Source organism: Amphibalanus amphitrite, unplaced genomic scaffold (assembly GCF_019059575.1).
Source record: "Amphibalanus amphitrite isolate SeventyFive unplaced genomic scaffold, NRLGWU_Aamphi_draft 000139F_arrow, whole genome shotgun sequence".
Classification (NCBI taxonomy): domain Eukaryota; kingdom Metazoa; phylum Arthropoda; class Thecostraca; order Balanomorpha; family Balanidae; genus Amphibalanus; species Amphibalanus amphitrite.
Genome location: NW_024881634.1, coordinates 564409 through 585290, shown reverse-complemented (window position 1 = coordinate 585290; position 20882 = coordinate 564409). Strand labels below are relative to the sequence as shown.

General features: G+C 50.7%; 2 protein-coding genes across 5 annotated transcripts in view; one reads left to right on the top strand and one right to left on the bottom strand.

Moving 5' to 3' along the window:
* The window catches only part of LOC122382443 (mechanosensory protein 2-like), a 36879-nt gene extending 27830 nt beyond the window's left edge, over positions 1 to 9049 (top strand). Inside the window, exons 4-6 of one of the 3 annotated variants that reach the window (XM_043367756.1) lie at positions 2670 to 2767; positions 3565 to 3892; positions 7127 to 9049. In XM_043367756.1, the coding sequence (XP_043223691.1) occupies positions 2670 to 2767; positions 3565 to 3892; positions 7127 to 7228 (528 nt within the window). In that variant the 3' untranslated portion in view covers positions 7229 to 9049. Of the gene's footprint in view, positions 1 to 27; positions 126 to 2669; positions 2768 to 3564; positions 3893 to 7126 lie in introns of all 3 variants that reach the window. The other 2 variants (XM_043367755.1, XM_043367754.1) reach the window with 2 other exon arrangements.
* The window catches only part of LOC122382440 (protein catecholamines up-like), a 12723-nt gene continuing 881 nt past the window's right edge, over positions 9041 to 20882 (bottom strand). The window contains exons 2-5 of one of the 2 annotated variants that reach the window (XM_043367746.1): positions 15979 to 17057; positions 15440 to 15541; positions 14646 to 14816; positions 9041 to 10335 (exon numbers count right to left, since the gene is read on the bottom strand). In XM_043367746.1, coding sequence (XP_043223681.1) covers positions 10160 to 10335; positions 14646 to 14816; positions 15440 to 15541; positions 15979 to 16993 — 1464 coding nt within the window. In that variant the 5' untranslated portion in view covers positions 16994 to 17057 and the 3' untranslated portion in view covers positions 9041 to 10159. The remainder of the gene's footprint in view (positions 10336 to 14645; positions 14817 to 15439; positions 15542 to 15978; positions 17058 to 20882) is intronic. The other variant, XM_043367747.1, reaches the window with a different exon arrangement.

Sequence of the window (20882 nt, the reverse complement as noted above, 5' to 3'; positions counted from 1 at the left end):
CCATGACGCCGAGCGGCTGCCTTTCAGATTCTATCGATGGACCTAGTGACGGTTTCGGTGGACGCTGTAGTGTATTACCGCGTGGAGGATCCCGTGAAAGCTGAGACAGAGATAGAGGAGATCAGGTCAGCGGCAGTGCGGCTGTGTTGCCTGCTGTGGCGTATGTGTCCGGCAGGTCACCGCCGAGCGCCGTCCAATGTTTGACGGCTGCTGTTATCTATTTAACGATCCCAGCGGCCTCTAACTTCTCGGAGTTTCTTACTACTACCACAAGCAGTTGTAGTGTTTTCTTCCCTTCCCTAGTTGTCAGCGGTCTACAGACACCTCTGTCTTTGGTCTAAGATCGTCGTCGCACACATGGAATGCTCCTGTTTTGCGCTTGTCCTTGCGGAGGGCCCTTCATCTTCCCCATGTCCTTGCGGAGAGAAACTAAACTAAACATGATGTAATACATCAGTCATCAATATACTTTAAGTCCGAATTCCAAAGAAGACCTTGTACCGAATATATTTTACCGAACCTATAATATCGTTTTTAAGATCTGAGTTGTAATTTTGAGGCGACATTAAAATCAGGTGATTTCAAAACATCATTAATCGATCATGCCTCATACATTTTCAGAGCATCTTTATGTGCTGTTAGCTGTCGTGCTAGTCATCGTCTCTAGCGAAAGGATATACGGCACATTCGCTTATCAAGCGCGGTATATCCCACACGCAAGGTTCGGTCAACATTCCAAATGGGTTACGTATGCAATACGACGTCACCCAATACAGCACACATTACGGTTATGGCCGTTGGGTGCCATTTGAAATGAAAAACCGCCCCGTTTTCCTCCAGCAGGGGTCGTATTCTCGGTAATGTTTGCGATCCTTTCCCGGCCCTCATTCCGCTCCGAAGTCCCTGGCGCCTCTACCTCGCTCTGCAGAGTGCCGTGTGCCGCTATCTGGCTCCCGGTAGAGGCATGCGTCATCACCAATCTCCCCAGAGGGTGGCGTGTGTCGCCACCTTATTCGGGAAAGCGGCGACCGCCGCCAGATTGTGTCCCCGTGCTTGCGCGGGCACTTGGCGATGCTCATGGCGTCAGCCATTCTTTCAGTGCTCACTGCTCAGTCACCAGAGACGTCACCGAACCCGTCCGTCGCCGGACACTGGGTCGTATTTCACGTCCTTTACCGCCGCTCCCACCGGCCGAGGCGCGGAGCTACCACCTCCAGCCGGCGCCGGCCGACAGGATGGGCTGGGGCTGGCGGCCGGGCGGCGCCGACGTGGAAAGGTCACAGGCCGCAGTCCCGCCCGGGTTCGATTTTCTCGGCTGGAGGACGCCGCTCCGCACGACACCAGCCATCTGCCATCGAGGGCAGTGCTCGCACCGCCGGCCGTTTTTGCCGGATCTGTCGGCGGTAGTCCGACCGCAGCGTGACCGTCGGGTCATCACTCGTGGCCAGCTGCCCACCGGAGGGCCGACTCCAGTTCCGGACTGGAGATCAGAGCAGCGCGACCCTCCGTCCGTAAATGACTGAAATTCAGTATCAGTCAGCGGCTGGCCGGTCGGGATTCAGAGGGGATCGAACCCTTTGTCGGTAGGGATCCGAAGTTCTCAGTCCGTGGACCATCCGGGATCCAGTGGAGCTTCGTCGGCAAGGAACTCATGGGTTTTGTCGGCTGGGATCGAGCTAACTACTTTCCTCGACGGCCCAAAGTGTGTTTTTGACTCTGCTCCCATCGCCGGCCAGTATGGTGACTGCCCGTAGGGCAGTCATCATTCCCAAACCGTCACTACTCCTTCCATCCCTCCACCTCGCGTCGACATCGGCCCATGTGTTGTCTGACGACTGGGTAGTACCCAGAAACGGACGACCTTTATAGAGATGTCAGCGACGCGTACAAGTACTCCCTCCTGCTACCTCTCGGGACCCAGTCGACCTACAATGTCGTGTTTTATCACCAGACGAGACTTCCTGTTCAGCCTTTTGGGAGGAGTGGGCGCTTCCCATTGAAAACATCATAAGGACACTTAATGATATCACTCGGGGGTCATTATCGTCTCTGAGCCGTTACTTCAAAGGACGAGAAGACGACGCGTTTCAAGGGACGTTTTCAATGGAAAAGCAGTTACATATGTTGTGAGACGCCAACGAATGACCATTAAGCTGTTCTCTTACTTTAACTGAAACCGTGCTGACCTATGTTGCGCAATTTTTTCATGCTATCCCATAAAATAAAATGTCTAGTCATAATAATATTTACATAACCGTGTGACACTTGCATTTGGAAAGCCACACCAAAGCAAAGCTAAAAGTATGACGTCTTTTTCTACATATTCATGTAAAATTGATTACGTCAAAATTTATTTTAACAGATTTCAGTCACATGTTTCATGGATTCAGCGCTCATTTTAGTGAGCTCAAGGGTCACATTTGTTCTGTGGCGACCTGCACAGTGGCTGGTCCAGCGTTGAGCTCCCGGGACGGTCGCCGCCGCAGGCGCCGCCGCGTTACTGCCAGCATGTCCCGCGCCGTGTCCCCAGTGTGACTAAGCCAACTAACACCGCTGGCCGGCCGGGTGGCCGCCGGGCCGCTCCGTCTAGTGCCCCCCTCCCCCCCCCCCCCGGCTGTTATTCGGCAGCATGAGAGACTCTGCATGACTCTGTCCGTGTCTGCCTCTAGATCCTGAGCAAGGACTCGGTAACGGTAGCCGTGGACGCGGTAATATTTTACCGAGTCAGCAATCCGACGATCGCCGTGACAAATATTGTCAACTGCAGGTAACTAGAGGCCGGCGCTCGCCGTATACCGTAGAGAGCTCCCTGTCCTCAGTGCGGCCCGCTGTCTGGTGTCACTGCGCGGCGCCGCGCACTGACGCCAGACGCCCGGCCACTAATTGGCGTTGATCAGAGATCAGAGATCAGAGTGGCCCGTCTATGACGGCCCTCTGATTACTGAGACCCGACGTCTGCCGCTGCCAGTGCATCAGACGGCTTCTGCTATTGGCTTCACCACTGGCCTGATGAGATTTACCCAGTCGGATCGGCCTTGGATGGCTATCAGAGCATGCTTTGTGTCCGTAGTTATAATTACTTGTTCGTTATTAATATCTTTTCAATGTATTTTATCGTGTCGTCTGTCGACTATGTGAGCTATTGATAATAGTTTGACTTAATTTCTGAATTGAGCATTAAAGTCCATCAGAAGTTTCGCTGTGGGTAACGCTGTAATTAAATTACTGCTTCAATTATAACGTACAAAATGATTTAACTCAATATCTGCCTGTTTGTTGAATCGGTCCCATTCCTGCAATATTGAACACCGTCATACTGATAGACGGCAGCAATCATTTGCTGGCCGTGTACTGGCGCGGTGCCGCACTTAAGATTAATGACCCATCAGCGGGTATTGGGCTGTGTCGGTAGCGCGCTATCGGCTGATCGTATCGATGCCTCCGACCGCCATCGCTCTCTGGTCGGACGGCGCGGCGCCCACCCGATCGGCCGTCGATCTGTTCTGATCACCGGGCAGCCGGTGCCGTCTGACCCCGTCTGACCTCTGCTCCGACCGCCGACAGCCACTCCACTCGACTGCTGGCCGCCACCACACTGCGTAACGTGCTGGGCACCAAGTCGCTGGCCGACCTGCTGGCCGAGCGAGAGACGATCGCCCAGCAGATGCAGTCCAGCCTAGACGAGGCCACCGACCCGTGGGGCGTCAAGGTGGAGCGCGTCGAGATCAAGGACGTGCGCCTGCCGCTGCAGCTGCAGCGCGCCATGGCCGCCGAGGCCGAGGCGGCCCGCGAGGCGCGCGCCAAAGTGATCGCCGCCGAGGGCGAGCACAAGGCCTCGCGCGCCCTCAAACAGGCGGCCGACGTGATGAACGAGAGCCCCAGCGCCCTACAGGTGAGACCCAGAACACTGCAACTGAAACCCAAAGTCCCAGACCGCGGAAGATGACAACCATAGCCGTGGATGCGCGTGCAGTTGATCCTTAGAGACCCTGAACCTTACAGGTCAGAAGCAGAGCAAAGATCCTGGGGATTATAGCTTGAAAACTGTCAGGACCCTGCAAGAAAGACGCTCTGGAGATAAAACTAGGGCCACAGTGCACTGCACAGATGAAACCCAGTATAGCAACGCCTTTCAGGCGACCCAGCGAATGCATCTGACACTCAGACAGTGCAGCTGAGGCTCAGAGACTATATCTGAGCAGCCTATCCGTCATTTTGGACCCGCCCGAGAGACAGAGATTGGATGCATGAATACTGCATATGACACACCTGCGGCCCCGCCCGGCCCCGAGAATGGGACACTACGGGAGAGCCTATTATAGGGCTTAGGCGGCGATGCACTTTAGGAAACCCTCTGCGGTATTCCCATCCCCTCCGCACAAATATTGTATATAATTGCTTCTGTCAGTTCAGATTCAGCTTATACGATCTAAAAGTGTCATGATCTGGAAGATAGAAATGAAATGAATCTTTTCGGGGGCAACATGATCATCTGTCATGCTCCATCATAAAGGTCCAAAGCGCTAGCGAATGAGATGTCAGCAGCGACTGTTCCATGGATCAGGGCATTTATACTGCGATGTACGGCCTCTGGGCGAACGTGCCGTCTTCGCATCAGGAGTTACATATCACAGATCGAGCCCAGACAAATCACTACCCGCGGGCGGTTGCCACATCAAACTGGGAGAGTCCAAACATAGCCTCCGGCGTTTAGGCATGGCGGAGTATTGACATTCAGTGATGTAACGCGATCTTCTGTTTGCAAAGTAAGGTTCAGATATTACCCATTTTAGGCGGGTAACTTCTTATAAGTTGTTCCAATCTGAAAAAGGACGATTATCCCAAAAGGATGTCATTTGGTGCTAAGGTAGCGGTGCGTCTTTGTAAGTCCATCGCAATGCCACTGTGAAAGTTGATTAGTGAACAGCTTAAAATATTTAAAAAATGATTACAAGTTAGTTCAACCCTACTTCAAATTAGAAAGGCAAACCACAAATCTTATTACCAGAAATCCAGCCCATTCATCAATGCTGCCATCCTAATGAGCTTTCGGCTGTTCCCTAACGAACTCACACAGTCAAATAAATCTCTCGGGGCTGCACGATGTATAGCGCAGGTCGAACATGCTGAAATCTTCATCTGCTGGCATGCATCAGTAATGAATGCCTTCGGTGGCAGAGCGTCAGCCGTCACGGCTACGATGGCCATGCGACGTGCCGCCGTCTAACGGTTTGGACTCGGCGCTCTCCGTGCAGCAGCGAGCCTCCTTCAAACTCAGGTTGAACGGGACCGACCTGCGATCCGAGCCCGCGATCGGCCGCCGCCATGCAGTCAGTAAACACTGGCCACCGGCGGCCAGCCGTCTTTGTTCGTCGTCGAGTAAACGCCGTCGGCCTCGCACACGCCGCTCGTACTCTCTATCGACCGGGCGACCGCGCCTGGCCGGCAGCCAGCGCGGCGCGCGGTCAAAACTCGCACTGCCAGCCAGCGCCGCCCGCCGCGCGGCGTCTGTGTATGATCAACAACCAGCGGGACATTGTCAGACGCTGCGAGCAGTCCTGGGTACTTACATCGACGTGCCCACTGCCCAGACATATTTACGAACGGCGGGCACGGCTGACCGACATACCGACGCTGCACGTCCCCAGCAGTCGTCAAGTTCCAGCTAATGAGCGGCCCGTCGAGGCATAACGATGCCGACGATCGCCGCCCTAAACTGTTTATCGATCGGCCTTGGCGGAAATTGAGCCAGCGATCATGTCATTGTGTATGTCATGGCCAGGATGTGTCATTTTCTTCCAAGAATGTAGCACGCTAAGAATACTGCGTCGACGATGTAACGAGCGAATTCCACGAGCAGCAGCCACTAGTGTCGCAACATAGGGATATTTATGTTGTTTTTCTTAACAATCTGTTTTTTTTAGACGTGCATCCTCGTGGAAAGAAAGCGGCCGCGTCAAAAGGAAATGAGACCCAGTATCGGAGCTATCGGTTGATGGATAAAAATCAAATTTACAATTTTTATCAAATGGCTATTTATTTCCAATTTTGTAACCAATTACAAAATAGTAAAACTACGTACCACTACGCCTCTCCGCTGTCTATAACAGAGGGATGCAACCATCCATAAGGTTTTTTCGCAGCTTTATCGTGAAAGTGTGAGCAAATAGGACCAACTTTTGGCATAACTCGCACTCATACATCGGCCACCTAATCTGAAAATTTCGGGTTCCTCTTAGTTCATGACTTCGAGCTATCTATGACATCAATTTATTCACACATGTGCTGCTCCGTCAGCTCACAGCCGGCGCACGGCGCTAGCCGGCGTAGTCTGCCTGTGAGATATACTGTGCCGCAACGCTCCCGTGTGCTGCGGCACAGCATGGCCGCCGCGGAATCGGAGGCTGGGAGGCTCTAGCAGAGCGGCATCCACAGAGTATCGAGCTATACAATTCCATGCGTCGAAATGACCGCAATATTCAGCGCCGTTCCCCAGACAGCATGGTCCAGGTTATGGAAATAACTAAGGTATCAGCACGCTCAGCCTCGGACCTACCACACCAGCTAGCGTCAGCTCGAATGGCGACATGGAGTCTGCATCAGCAGTTTAAAACGAGCACGAGCCTCGGACAACCCATCTCCGCCCTGCTACGTGCCCAATCGCCTACCCTTGGTCCGTGACCCCGCCTGGGCTCTGCAGGTCAGAGCAGCAGTCACAGGTTACAACGAGAGGGAATCCATTGTCTGAGGCCGACGAGTGCTGATCAGGCACCTTTGCGGCGCGGCACAAATTTCAGTGGACGCCTGCCGAGTGTCTACTACCGCCGGCTATTGATTGCGCCGGTACGGCGGCGGCGAGCGGCGGCAGTTGCGCGCGCGGCTGACTCCTACCTCCCTCCCATGTGCGGCGCAGCTACGCACAATTGAGTCCGCTGCCCGATGTGTTCCCAGCTGCGCACGACTGATCCCATTTCTCCGTGAGTTCTCGCGGCTGACTCCTCCTTCCCGTGTTCTCATCTGCGTACGACCGACTTCCCTCCTGTGTGTTCCTGCGCACAATCGACTCTCCCTCCCGGGTGTTCCCAGCTGCACACGACTGACTCCTCCGCCCCCCGTGTGTTCCCAGCTGCGCTACCTACAAACACTCAGCACCATCTCGGCCGAGAAGAACTCGACCATCATTTTCCCGCTGCCCATCGATGTACTCAGCCACTTCCTGGACAAGTAGCCGACGGACGAAGGGGGAAGAACCGACGGAGGAGCGGCGACGGCCGGCCGAGCCGAGCCGAGCTGAGCTGAGCTCTGACAGACAGCAGCTGCCAGCTGCGGGCCGGCGCAGCCCACACACCTCAGCACGCCCCAGAGAGGAGCCGGGAGCGGCGAACCACAGCGGTGCGGTCGCCGAACCCACCGCAGGGACACACGTGCAGCGTGTGAGGTGAACTCGGGGCACGGCGGCCAACCGTGCACACAGCTGTCCCGCTTGTTGCTATGATCATGATTTTATTTTCGACATCGCGCTTGTTTTAGATAAGTGTGTTTTAGCATTAGACGAACGCTAAGACCGTTGTGTATTTGAGCAAAATGTTATTCCTTTGAAGAGGACGGAAAAGACACCTTCTTTTCAGCCGGAAAAAGATCATAAAATGGATGTCAATTGGCAAATACCTCACCAGCTTCGCGCGCGATTTCTGTACGGACAAGACGGGTTACCTACAAACACACATGTCGAAACTAACGGTTTCTTTGATTTTAATGAAAATGAGCACCTTCATATATATGCATCACTAATCACATTCATGTCCAGTGGGCAAAAGAGACATCACATCTTATTTTCACACGCCCATTTGAGGCCCGTTGTCGCTGTGCTTCTATGGTGCTTGGGTCACGGGGGTCCAGTATAAAGTATAACAGCGGTGGGAGAACAGAGGACCGTCCCCCCTCACACACCGGGTGGGACACACCAGGTCACTTGAAGAGCGCACAGGGGTCACTGGATTCGTTCACAAGCTGTCTCCGGCGTCGGAGGATAACACAGTGTGTTGTGTGCACAGTGGCACACCCTGGGTCGCAGATCTTTTATCGACTGGGTTATGTTAGAGCATCTACCTCCAAACTTAAGTTGCCTTTGTTCCTAGCATGAGTGACAAGTGTACATACATTCTAAGTAGCCAGTCCATAAGGAACGTGTCACTGATTTACCCGTTTCCGCGTAATGCGAAAACGTTATGCCATCCAAATCCGGTATGATTCGCTTGTCAGCTTATGCAGCACGCAATTACCTACCTGTTATTGTGTAGACCTTTTATGCTTTATTTATGTTTTATCATCTTTTTGTGGTTGGTGCGAGATTGTACGCCCCAATTAGTTCCATTTTCGAGCGATGTCACAGGGAGCAGTCACACTCATCGCGGCTTTGTGTGAACTCAGCTTCTGCCCTGAGTTTGGTGTAACACGGGGGCGCCAGTGTTTGTGCACGAGGTCGGATCAGAGTCCGAACGGGACTGCGTCGGCGCGCGGTCCTGCCGGCCGCTCCTGCTATCGCCGTGTGTCGGGAGGCGGCGGTCGTAGCCGCAGCCGACCTGCTCATCACTTTACGATATTATCTCGTTGTTTTGGAGCTGTGCGCGTGCCGCGCTCCGGTCGGCGCGACCATCTCCCGCGCCATCATACTATCATTGTCTGTCGCCATCCTCTCTGTGCCACGCGGCGGAGGCGGCCCTTGCATGCGCACATGTGTGTGTCGCGGTCCGCCCGCGCCGGCTGACCGGCAATCAGGAGCGGTGCGCCGCCGCCCACGGGTCTGTTCTCTGTGCTGCGCGCGCGCTCGTGTGTGCGCGACTCTGTCCGCAAATGCGGGCCACTGTCGGCGCGGCAAAGGGACCGAGCCGCCGCGACCTAGCTGCTAGCCGTCGGTGTCAGTGTGCTCAGGTTCGTGGATTTGTACCTTCGTACACGTGCCTGGCTTCGTTCAAGAGCAAGTTTCCGCCACCTCTGCTCCATTTTGTGTACCTATGGCATGCAGGAATACTACAATAAATTGATGCACAAAATATTTGTTTACCATTACCAAAGCCCATAAACAAAGATTCAAAGGCCAGTGAGCAAGGCATTTAAACAGACAATGATTGATATTTGCATATTCTCCTCATGAAAGTGGCTCCTCCATCACATGTAAGTAAAATGGCGATACACACTGGTATGAGATTATGATCTGACCAACAACTTGACCTTCACCACACAAACCAGGACATTACAAACGGAACTTTCTCTGAACCACCCTTTGACGCTACACTGGACAACAGTTATCGATCGCTGGTAAAGTAAATGCTTCAAATTTCTATAAACGATCACTCATATACCTATACAAAATATAGCATTTGCATCGTACAGAGATGTCAGGAAGTACAAGTGCGTGCTTGGTATCACATGACGGGCTGGGAAACGTTGTCTTCTGGAGACTATTAATTCGGGACTTCATACCAAGGCCAGTGGCACTACCAGGAGAGTGCGATACACCGAAGGGTACAACGGACCAGCCCAGTACCCCAGAGGGTTCACCAGACCAGCCCGGTACACCAAAACGTACGCCAGGCCAGCCCGGCGCCTACCATAGTCCAAAGGACTGTCTAAGTGTCGTAAATAACGGTAGCCAGCAGACCTAGCATACCGCATCTGAGAGCCAGCAACAGGAGAGCCTCGTCTAGTACGGTCAGACATCGATCGACCCAGACGGGCGCCTAGGAGCTGTCTCAGTTAAAGAGCAATGACAGATGTCTCAGAAAGATGATTTTTGAGGCGCGGGGCAATCCCAGCATCTGCCCGGCCCACACGATAACCATAGACCCCTTCAACCATCGCCTCTTCACACCCCTCTTCTCTCCCACAGCGTTCCGCACACCCTGGAGGTCCGGCGGCGAGCGGCCTGCGAGGGAAATGCACAACTCCGACCGAGAGCGGCCGGGCACTCCGGCGGCGCCCACACACAGCACAAACACGACACTGGAGCGATCGACCGGTGGCGGCGGGCGCGCGCCGGGGTTACCCATCCCACGCACCGTCCCGTCACCCTTCAGAAGCTCCGTCCCACCGTCGACCACCCGCCTCCGTCCCCCAGAACACCCACCGTAGTGGTCACAGCTGCGGCGAGCCGGTCAGCTCACTCGTACTCGGCGATAAGCACCATCATGTAAATGCCGACCAGCAGAGCGATCAGCTCTTTGAACGTCTGCCACACGGAGGTCTTCTCGAGCAGCTCGGGAATTACGGAGACGGTGGCGATGTAGATAAAGCCGCCGGCGGTGAACGGTAGAATTCGTGATGTGGCCGCAGAGTCTGGGGAAACACAGGCGGAGAAGTGGTGAGACACGGCACAACGGCCTGTGTCTCGGCTCAATGCTGCACGTCAGTCAACCCATTACCTGATTAGACTCTGCGCCACAAAAGTAATAACAACGCCAGCAGAGGAGATGTCGTAGGAATGCTATACCTATCACATGCGCACCAGGCTGAGGGAGAGATCGCATGCTTCGTTGCGTGCTCTCCTGCTATCAGCCAGACGAGTAAACCACCGTCGGCGGGTATAAGTAGGTGAACATCAAACAAATGATGTTCTGCATGGCTGTAGTGTGTTTAGAAACACAAACTGAGGCGCAAACGGCGCTGGAGTAGGGGCCGCAGCGTTAGTGGTGCCGTACCAAGCCCTGCACCGGTAGGTACCGGCGTCTGTCGATGTTCCCAAGCACACCGCCGCCGGCCGCGCCGCTTCTGTCGCCGATAAACACCAATTACCGGGCCGGCTGCGTGCCTCCGCCCGACTACACAAACACTTCACAAGTGTTTATCCACAGCGGTACGTCCACCCAGCGAGCGGAACAGGCGGCGTCATCGTACACAAACACCTCACAAACAACGGACAAACACACATACAGTCGCACATGCAGCCACGCAGACAGACACACACAGCCAAACATACAGACACCCATACAGCCGCACAGGCAACCGACAAGGAAGGGCGCGTGGGATCTCGCGCGGGGCACCATCGCATGATGCCACGCCATCCATGCGTGTCTGTGTGCGATAAGCGACAGCGAGACACGCTGGCTTCAGCTGAATGGAAAGCTCCGACGCAACAGCGTCTACTATGAAAGAAACGCGCTCGGTCTGGCCACGACGCTGTTCGTGGGTCGTCTATTTGGCATTCTGAATAAGCGAACGGCGCGGGAAACGATAACCCATTCAAACTACGCGAACAGCGCGGGAAACGATGACCCATTCAAAATAAGCGGACAGCGAGGGAAGCGATGGCCCATTCAGTAAGAATAAACGACACCCTCCAGATGCCCAAGGACATGTCAATACAGGACCGTTAAAGATAACATCGGCCTAACAATTGTTATGTAAGGAATAATGCGGGGGAAGGTGGGTTCTATAAATAGATTACACTAGCATGTATGTACAGCCCTCGGCAAACTGCGTGGTAGGCATTCTTTTTTGGACAAAACCGAGAATAGCGCGAATACTTCGCTATCGGTCACTCGGGAATCGTACGAGCAAGACGCGCGAGACTCCGCACCTTAGATTGGCATTATCATCGCATTCATTTTCCATCCAGTTTGGCAGCAAAACCCAAAAGTTTATATTTGCCCCCAAAACAAACTTTTGCCTTTTGTTGCCACACAAGGCGTATGCCTTTTGTTGCCACACAAGGCGTATACTTTGTTTAGTGATAGACCCAATCGAAGGGGTGGAGCATGACGCTTCTATTTGCGGTGAGTTCCGACCGAATAATAACATAGCCTTTTAGTTATGATCGGTTTTGTCGAAAAAAGAATACCTACCACGCAGTCTGCTGAGGGCTGTACGCTGTTCCAGTTAAAACATCTCACCTAAAATAGTTACTGTATTAATTCTCAGTAGCAGCTTATGCCACCGATCAATGGTACAATCACGTTGTAGAAGACAGTTCTTATCATCAGATATTGGCGAACTTGATGATGATGATGAATTGGGGTTTTTGGGCGCCCGGACTACAGTGGTCATCGGCGTCCATATTGGCGAACTTAGTGGAGCAATAAGACCAGTTCGAGAGCGACTCAAGGGAATATCAATAGCAATTGAAAACTTGTGGCTGCCAATAACGCGAAAACCTCTTTCACTGTCTTGACTTCTGCTACGGATGAAAGGCAACATCCCGACTCTGACCGACATCTGAAGCCACTCGCCGATACATGGAAACGTTCGGCATAGTTTATCGGAAACAATTCCACAAACCACAATCATGCTATAAGACGGTGCTTACTTGGCGCACTAGATTTTTACATCATGAGTTGTCATTTATGACGTCACGTACGACCTTTGGAATCAGCGGCGATTATTGATAACTATTGATATCAATGAGCGAGCAAATTGGAAGTTATCATTTACTCAGAATAGGTTACCGAATCGAATGACGCACAGCATTACCTGCCAGTTTCGATGGCTTAGCTTGGCCTCACTGCATCTCACTAAGCCAATATTAACGATTGCTCCTATCAAACAAATACAAAAGGGCGAATAATGTCAGCGGCATCGACGTGCCACTAAACCTTAGCAATCAGTCAACCATCATGGATGAAGCGAAAGGAACGGTCGAATCTCCCAAGGTTGCAGTGAAAAAAAGACTGGTTAACATAATTATTGAATTTAAATTACTATTGCTCTTTATACCCTACAGTCTGAGTGACAGCACGAAAGGCTGGCTGAATTTCCGACAGCTATAGGAACAATCACTAGCGATTGCCATCAGACATAACAAATCGAACAGACTTATCTTTGTACCACGAAATCGCTGACATCCCCATCTCCAATATCCCAGGCTTGTACTTTATCAATCAGTGTGAATATAAGTTGACAGAAGTGGCTAAAGCATAGCAATTAGCAAGTAACCATAGACATTAGACAGCCATGTAAGGAGAATACAAATATTTTGTTGGTACGATTTTATGACCTTAACCTTCCAAACGGTGGGGGGGGATTTTTTTTGCCCCCCCCCCTTTAGTTTTTTTCGATATATCTCCAGAACCGCTGCGCCGATCGTCACCAAACTTTCAGTACCTTCCCGTGAATAGCTATTGCACATTGTGACCAAAAATTTTTCCAAAGGCTATGATAGGTTGGCCGCTAATGACGTCAGAGTGACGTCATTTCTGCCATTTTCGACACCAAAAAAGGTTTCGCGGGAAGAGCTGTCAGGCCTACAGATTTAGAGATACAGAAAAATGTTTCAGGCATAAAAGGTGTAGGATTAAGAGGGCTACAAAACTGCTATCTCGGATTTTCGAATTTTTTGGATTTTGATCCTCAAAAATCAAAAATATATTTGTTGAATATATTAGCCAAAAAATCCAAAAATTATTTTGAATTTCGGGAAACCGGAATATACGTGATAGTCCCTACCGTTTTCCATCTACATACCAAATTTGAGGTTGATACCTCTTTTTTGGCCAAGTTATAGCGAAAAAAAAACTGTTCAAAATTGATGACGTCAAATTTTCAAACTCAATTTTTAGGAATTCTAGACCTCGTAGCGCAAAACAAAGACCACCATTAGACTCCCCGTGACGACCCGCATCGAATCAATACCCAGTTTATGCAAAACTAACAACTTTGAAATTTGACCTTTTTTGACCTGACCTTGACCTGACCTCCACCAGAAAGTGACCTAAACCGTACCTGATGGTCTTATAACCAACACCATTGAGTTGGAAATGAAAACTTGGCCATAAAACATGCATCGCACAACCTTAGTAAAGTTGGGTTCATGTGATGACCCTTGGTGACCTGATCTGTGACCTGACCTGGTATGACCAGTGACCTCTAATAGCAACATATATACCTAGGCAACTGACGCCCTATCGCTGATTTTCGACAAAATGCGTTTTACTCGGTGTTATAGCGCTTTCCCTAGAAGACCCGTAAACGGTGAAATATTTTATGTTTGACCTGACCTGTGACGTCACCGCTGACCCCGAGGTCAATGAAATTTGGTTTCCTTAGACAAATTTGACAGGGCTATCGAACGCCGTTTGAATTTTCCTGATCCGTCCAGTAGTTTCGGAGATACGGGGGGGGCAAAAAATGCCCCCCCCCCCCCACCGCGCGGAAGGTGGCCGGGAGGCCCACCGCCTGCCGGGTTAAGTCTGTCGTAGCTTTGCGAGGAGATTCTTTATTTACGCATTGTTCATTTATATAGAATACGATGTTATCGAATGGCGTAAGGAGAAAAAAAAAACGTGGCAAAGACGCCTAAAAGGGCCGCGTTCAAGTGCCGAGTCCACGTAGATGATAGGTCAGCACCACAGCCACCAAGCGGCGCCTCACTGGCAAGATGGCTCTTCCCAACCATGCTCTCGACCACCATCTATCGACGCCTTGGGCCGGCAGCGAAATGACTCCTCTTCCGAAGGCAAATGAACCATTCATATATACCTCCAACGCCACCTATCGGCTTTCACTATAAGTTGGAAAATAACCACTCTTCCAACATCCATGGAACGGCCAATCAAATTTCATAACATCCAGTCTTCGCCACTTAAAGGCACCCTCCACAAAAAGCAAGACGACCCCTTCCCAAAGTATCAAAAGGACCATGTTCAATCACTTACCGGCTCCCTCTGCCAGCAGAGAGATGACGGTGCCGGTGAGCGCTCCCACTGCCGTGGTGAGCTGCAGGAAAATGGCCCGCCGCCGCGGTACGCCAGACTGCACCAGGATGGCAAAGTCGCCGATCTCGTGCGGCACCTCGTGTAGAATGATGGTCAGCGTAGTGATCATACCTGAGGGTGGATAGAGTTACACGCAGAGTCAGCATGGCGGAGCGCCTGTGTCGGCGTGGTGGGCATTCCCGAGTGCCGACAAAGTTAACGATTGTTAACGGGGCAGGTAGATGGCTGTGTCAGCTGGGAGGGGCGACAACGTGAGAAGGATGCGGGCATCGCTGTTTAAATGCATGTGATAATGAAAAAATATCCCCTGATAAATACACCAAAATACAATGCGACAAACAAACACAAACACAAACGACAAATAAACACAAACAACTGCGAATAAATAACACAGAGCTCACGGACCAAAAGGTATACCGCACACAAAGACAGTCCGGAGCTTTGCATTACAGATTTTTATCGCGTAAGTATGGGGTATCGGAACATTCAGTGCGCCCGTTCGGTTGCGGTTTCAAATGTCGACAGTTGTGATATGACATCGATCGCAGTTTCGAAATGTCAGCCGTCACTGAAAGGTCAGTGGTTCGGAGGGGCGCGCACGTGGGACAGGGCAGCGCACCGGATCGTTCACCCAACAGCGAGTACAGCTACGGTAAAACGGTAGCTGTGACAGCTATAACAGCCAGTGGCGGAGCCCCCCCCCCCCCTCTCCGATTTGCCCGGGCCAGTCTCACCGATCGAGTGGCCCGCCAAGTAGGAGGCGCCGATGGCCAGCCCGTCGGTCAGATTGTGGGTGAAGTCAGCCGCCAGGTTTAGGTAGCCGGCTACCTTGATATCTGGAACAGAAGGCAGGGGCTGAAAAACAGCTTCGAATATTGTCTGGGTCAGGCACACACTCAACAGCTAAAGTAGATAGGGACGTTAAAAGTCAAACACTGATACAAACTAGAACTTTCAGCAAATCAAAAAAGTACGGTCACACGAACACACGGCATAGCCAGCCTGCTATCATATTCTAGAACGGCTAGTTCGGTTTGGCAGGACATCGATAAAATCAGTTACGAATTTATCGTAGTCGTAAAATTTGTTTTACAAACAATACAAAGCTTCTGGCCACCCTATTTATATCTCACAATAGGCAACTACCGGTTACGCCAGCTGAGAAGGCAGAGATGAGAAAAAAATCGTGTAAAATGGCAAAATCATGACAAATTTCATGCCATTGCTCAAACGCTGACAAGATTACTAAATACTAATTCGAAGCTTAGCCTACCTGGCTGAGGAGCATCTTTGGCAACTTGATCACTTGACTTCTTCTCTTTGGCACTGTCTTTTTTACTCTTCTCTGCTGCCTTATCTTTGCCAGACGACTTCGCCTTACTGTCCTTGGCATCAGACTTTTCTTTTGCCTTATCACCATTCTTTCCACTCTTATCTTTCTTGCTGTCGGTTTCACGCTTGGCATCATCACTGTCCTTGCTCTTGTCCCCATCCTTCTCCTCCTTGTCCTCTTTGCTATCCTTATCCCCTGAGGTGGTCTTCGTCTTGGTCTCGGCCGCCGCCTGGTGACTGTGACCATGACTGTGGCCGTGGCCGCCCTTGACAATGCGCACGAATTTCTCCACCAGGAAGAAGGCCACGATGCCGGCCAGAACCCAGAGGCCCACGCTCATGTCGTGCTCGTGTCCGGCGCCGTGCGAGTGTCCGTGGTCGCCGTGTGAGTGGCCGTGGCCGCCGGCCGTCTCGGCACCGCTCTCCGACACCGCCATCAGCGCGTGCGGGATCAGGTGCAGGAAGGCATCCCCAAGCAAACCGCCGGCGGCGAAACTTAGCAGCACCTTGAGCAGCGGCTGCGAGGCGTCCGTGTTGTCCAGCGGGATCAGGAACAGGATGAAGAAGGGCGCCGCGCTCACTAGCAGCGTCGAGCCGATGGCGTTCAGCCACAGCGACCTGGTCTCGGCGCTGGTGCGCGTGCCGGCCGCCTGGTGCGCGGCGAACTCCTCCAGCACGCGGCGCGCTTCCTCTTCCTGCTGCTGACGCGACGCCTCGTTGGCCGCGCGCGAGTACTTGAACGACGGCGCCTCGTCGTGGTAGTGCGCGTGGCCATGCCCGTGGTCGTGGGCGTGTCCGTGGCCATGATCGTGGGCGTGTCCGTGGCCATGATCATGGGCATGTCCATGGCCATCATGACTGTGTCCATGAGAGTTTACCAGAGTAGGGAAGCTAAAGAGGATTGTAAGTAGTATCAGCCCAATGACAATCTTGTATAGTAATGCGCTTCTGTTCATTTTTACTCTTCCTTGAAAGTAACAATCAGCACAATAATATTGTGCCAGCAGGTCAACAGATACCCTGCAAAAAAGACATTAGACAATAGACATACAATGGTGAAAATGCAATACCTAACAATCATGCAGTTTTCAGATACAAGATTGCCCACTAGACTGATGCGTAATACAGCTAAATAAATTATTTGATTACAAACCAAATAGTTGCAATTACCAAGAAATGGGACAAGATCTTGAGAAACTTGTCATACTTGGTACTGCAGTCTGGCCATGTGCTTGTTTGAACTTCTAACACGAAAGACCAAGCTATACCAGCTTGGGTGTCTCTATAATATCAGCATTTAGGATCTCAACAAAGCATAACAATTGCTAGAAGATCCCATCCATGCAGAGGCACTCAGCTGGTGTGTGGTCATGCAGATTTTCAATGGTATTGGTGTAGCACAGATTTTGCATAGAGCAGTGCAGTCTGTAACACGGAACTATTGAACTGCTGTGCTGGTGTGTCAATAAATTAGGTATAAACAAGACAGAAATGACATGGCCCTGTTTTATGGCAAACTGCTCACATCTATATTACCATTGCTAACATCTAGGTACCATGAGTGCTAACATCTGCTAACACAGCACACACTGCTGACTGCTAACACACTGCTAACACACTGCTAGCATCTAGTGAGAAACTGCTAACATCTGCAAACACACTGCTATCATCTACTAACAACTGGATAAAATCAGCTGGCTGGTCAGCTGGTGACGTACAATAGCTATGTTATTTATTGATATAAACACTGTAGATGTACTTAAATACATAAAATGGCACTCATAGAACAAGTAAAACATAGATATTTAGTTATTTGTATCTGGCATTGATATATAACAAGCTCTGCTAGCCCCACCATATGTCGCCAGCTGGCAAATTTGATGCTATTGGAGACATTTGCATGTAAACTTTAATTATTAAACCAATGAAGTTACTTAATATTGTGGCAATTGTAATCGCCCCAGCACTGTCAGCTCGTGAAATACGTGAATAGGTGATAGCAGCTGGCAGCAACAGTAAAACAGGGCCCAGGGGGTTACGGTTCTATGCTGCCACATAGCACACTGGTCGGAAACGCTCCAGCGAGAGGCCAGCGGCCTTTCCGCAAAAGTTTTTTGCTTGTTATTCCACAACTAGTGAAGCAAACTTCATAAAACTTTGCATACCTTCTCTGTCATATGTAAGCTATCATTTGGATGTCAAGCACTAAATATATGACGTGAATCTGTTAAGTTATGACGTCATAATTGAGCATAATACAGGATCTAGCACCACTTTAAGTCAGCAAGGGAAATTGGGAGCTGCTATTCGGGGACCGGGAATGGTTTCATGCACTCCTTGCAAGGTCCAGTGCTTCACTTTAGCATTGTTGACTTTGCGTGACGTCATTTATGACGTCACTAAGGCCATATAAGTTTTTCGTCAATAACTCCTGATTAGATGGAGCTAGAGAGTCGGGAAAGCCACCATTGGACTCAGGAAGACCTGCCGAATCGAATGATATGCGATATGACCTCCTTCAACCATTTTCGTGACCTGAGGGGCTCCGACCTGACCTTGACCCGAGGTTAACACCTTAACCCGGCAGTTGCTGGGGTGTTTCGCCACCCACCGTTTGCTGGGGGGGGGCGTTAAACGCCCCCAGCCGATAACTCGAGAACCAATAGGCGCAGCGAAACGCACGAGGCGGCAAACGAAAGAACGCGACGAGACGCTTCAGGTGAGTACTTTAAAGTTGAATTTTGAGGTCACAGGTCGGGTCAAGGTCAGGTCAAACACCTGAAATCGGGCTTTCAGTAGCATGGACTTCAGGACTTCGCAATGGGCGCCTCTCGTCATAAACTCTGTCAAAACGGTGCACAATCCATCATATAAGGCCTACAAGAGTGTCAGCTCCATGTAGGGGTCAGTCAAGCATAGGTCAGGGTCAAGGTCAGGTCAACCGGGTAGGCAAATATCCCCGAAAATCAAAACTGATATTTGCAGCCTGTGACACATGTTTTATGGGTAATTTGGGGCGTAGAACACGATGGTGACATTCATTTTATCATATGTGTACGTGTTTGGCTCAAAAAGTTCCATTTAAGAAATGCATGTATCATGGTCGTAAAGTAGTCACGAGAAATTGCCAAGATTCAGTTCAAGATTTTGGAAAATGCGGAACGATAATCAATAATCGAAGATAGCCATTTGATTGTTCATGGTATTGGCAGTCTAATGGCGTTTACGGCATGTCTGTATGTCTGTTCTGTGATTTTATATGATTTTTTGAACATATGCCGTTTTTGGTCGAAAACTCAGAAATCATGACGTCACTAAAACCTCGATATCTCAAAAATTTTCCGACCGATTTTTTTGAAACTTTGTCACAATACACTTCATTCCATTCCCTACAAGTACCCAAAGTTTGGCGCGCCTGCGGCGCGCCGTTTTTATGCTATGGCCCGGCGAAAAAAGTGGGGGCGTTTAACGCCCCCCCCCCAGCAACTCGCGGGTTAAGTTGACTTCACCCGAACACCAAGTATAGCATTCAACGCGCCTGAGCTAGACAAACACGATGATGTCAAAATCGCGGCAGTGCGACCATTTTTGGCAAAGTAATTAACCTAAAACCGAGCCCGTGCCTTGTGGCACTTACCTGACCTAAGAGGTCACTGGCTGACCTAAGACCTTAAAATCGGGTAGTACCTAATTGTTGCGTCTTATAACGGCACACGAGCTTGTTTTTTCCGCGAGGCTCTAGCTCAATTAGAGGCGAAACGGCGAGGGAGTTGTACCAACCCTCCCCGGTCAATATAGAAAACCAATCGGTCCGGCCAGGGTTAAATACCGGAATTGTGATCTAATGTAAAAAGACGGCCCAAGGTAACCCGACGTCAGTGACAGGTGTCCTATATTTGCAGCGTCTTATATTCACGAAGGTTTCAATTTCCACTTTCTTCAGCCAAGTGATGGTTGTCAATAGCAAGGCTCTCTAAATGCAAGCCGTAATCGCCACGCAATATGTGGAAGGCTTTTGATGTCAATACATACACAAATGCATACATAAAACGCGTTTTTCACAAAATTCATAAACTCAAGCGCATCTGTTTTTAATGACCAGTCAACTACGCATGGATGCGTGCAGGCCACACAGGTCAGCGTAAGCCGGGCGCGGCGGCCGTGCCGAAACTGGGGCGGGGCGGGCGGTAGTTGGGTAAGAAGAGCGGCTCCTGCAAATTTTGCGCAAATATGCGCAGTTAGCTTTTATGTTGCCCTGGTGTAAATTTAAATCCTGCTTCATCTCACAAAAAATCAGAGTGGAACTAGATGGGACTACCTGTTGTTTCCTTACCTAAACTTTGCAGTTATATTCCAGAATCACTGTAGGAGAGCCTTCATAAAAAAGCTACAGTACATCTTAGTTAGGGAAAAAGTATGCCAAAAATTTTGCACTGACCAGTCGGCAACTTCATAACGAACATTTTGATGCATAATATGTGGGATTTCAATTTGGTGTCTATCAGCAATAAGACTCTGAATATCCGGCTCAAGAAACCTCTTGCTCCGCGTCAGTTTCCGAGTTCTGGGATACCCCATCATCGGGGGCTGATTACAGTTATTTTTGGTCACCCGGATTAGTTTTTTTGGCCTAAGTATAATAATTTGATCAATTTCAAATCGATCTATATAAAAAATAATCCGAAACTCCGGAATCGCCCGTGGCCTCTCGTGAGGGCGTTTCCGACCAGTGTGCATAGGGAGGGCTCAGGAGACAGATGACGTCACGGGGTGTCAAGGTTTTGTCGATTTTTAAGACTTTGCTGTGCAGTAGATTATCTTTTTTAGGCTCTAAGGGAGCCTGAA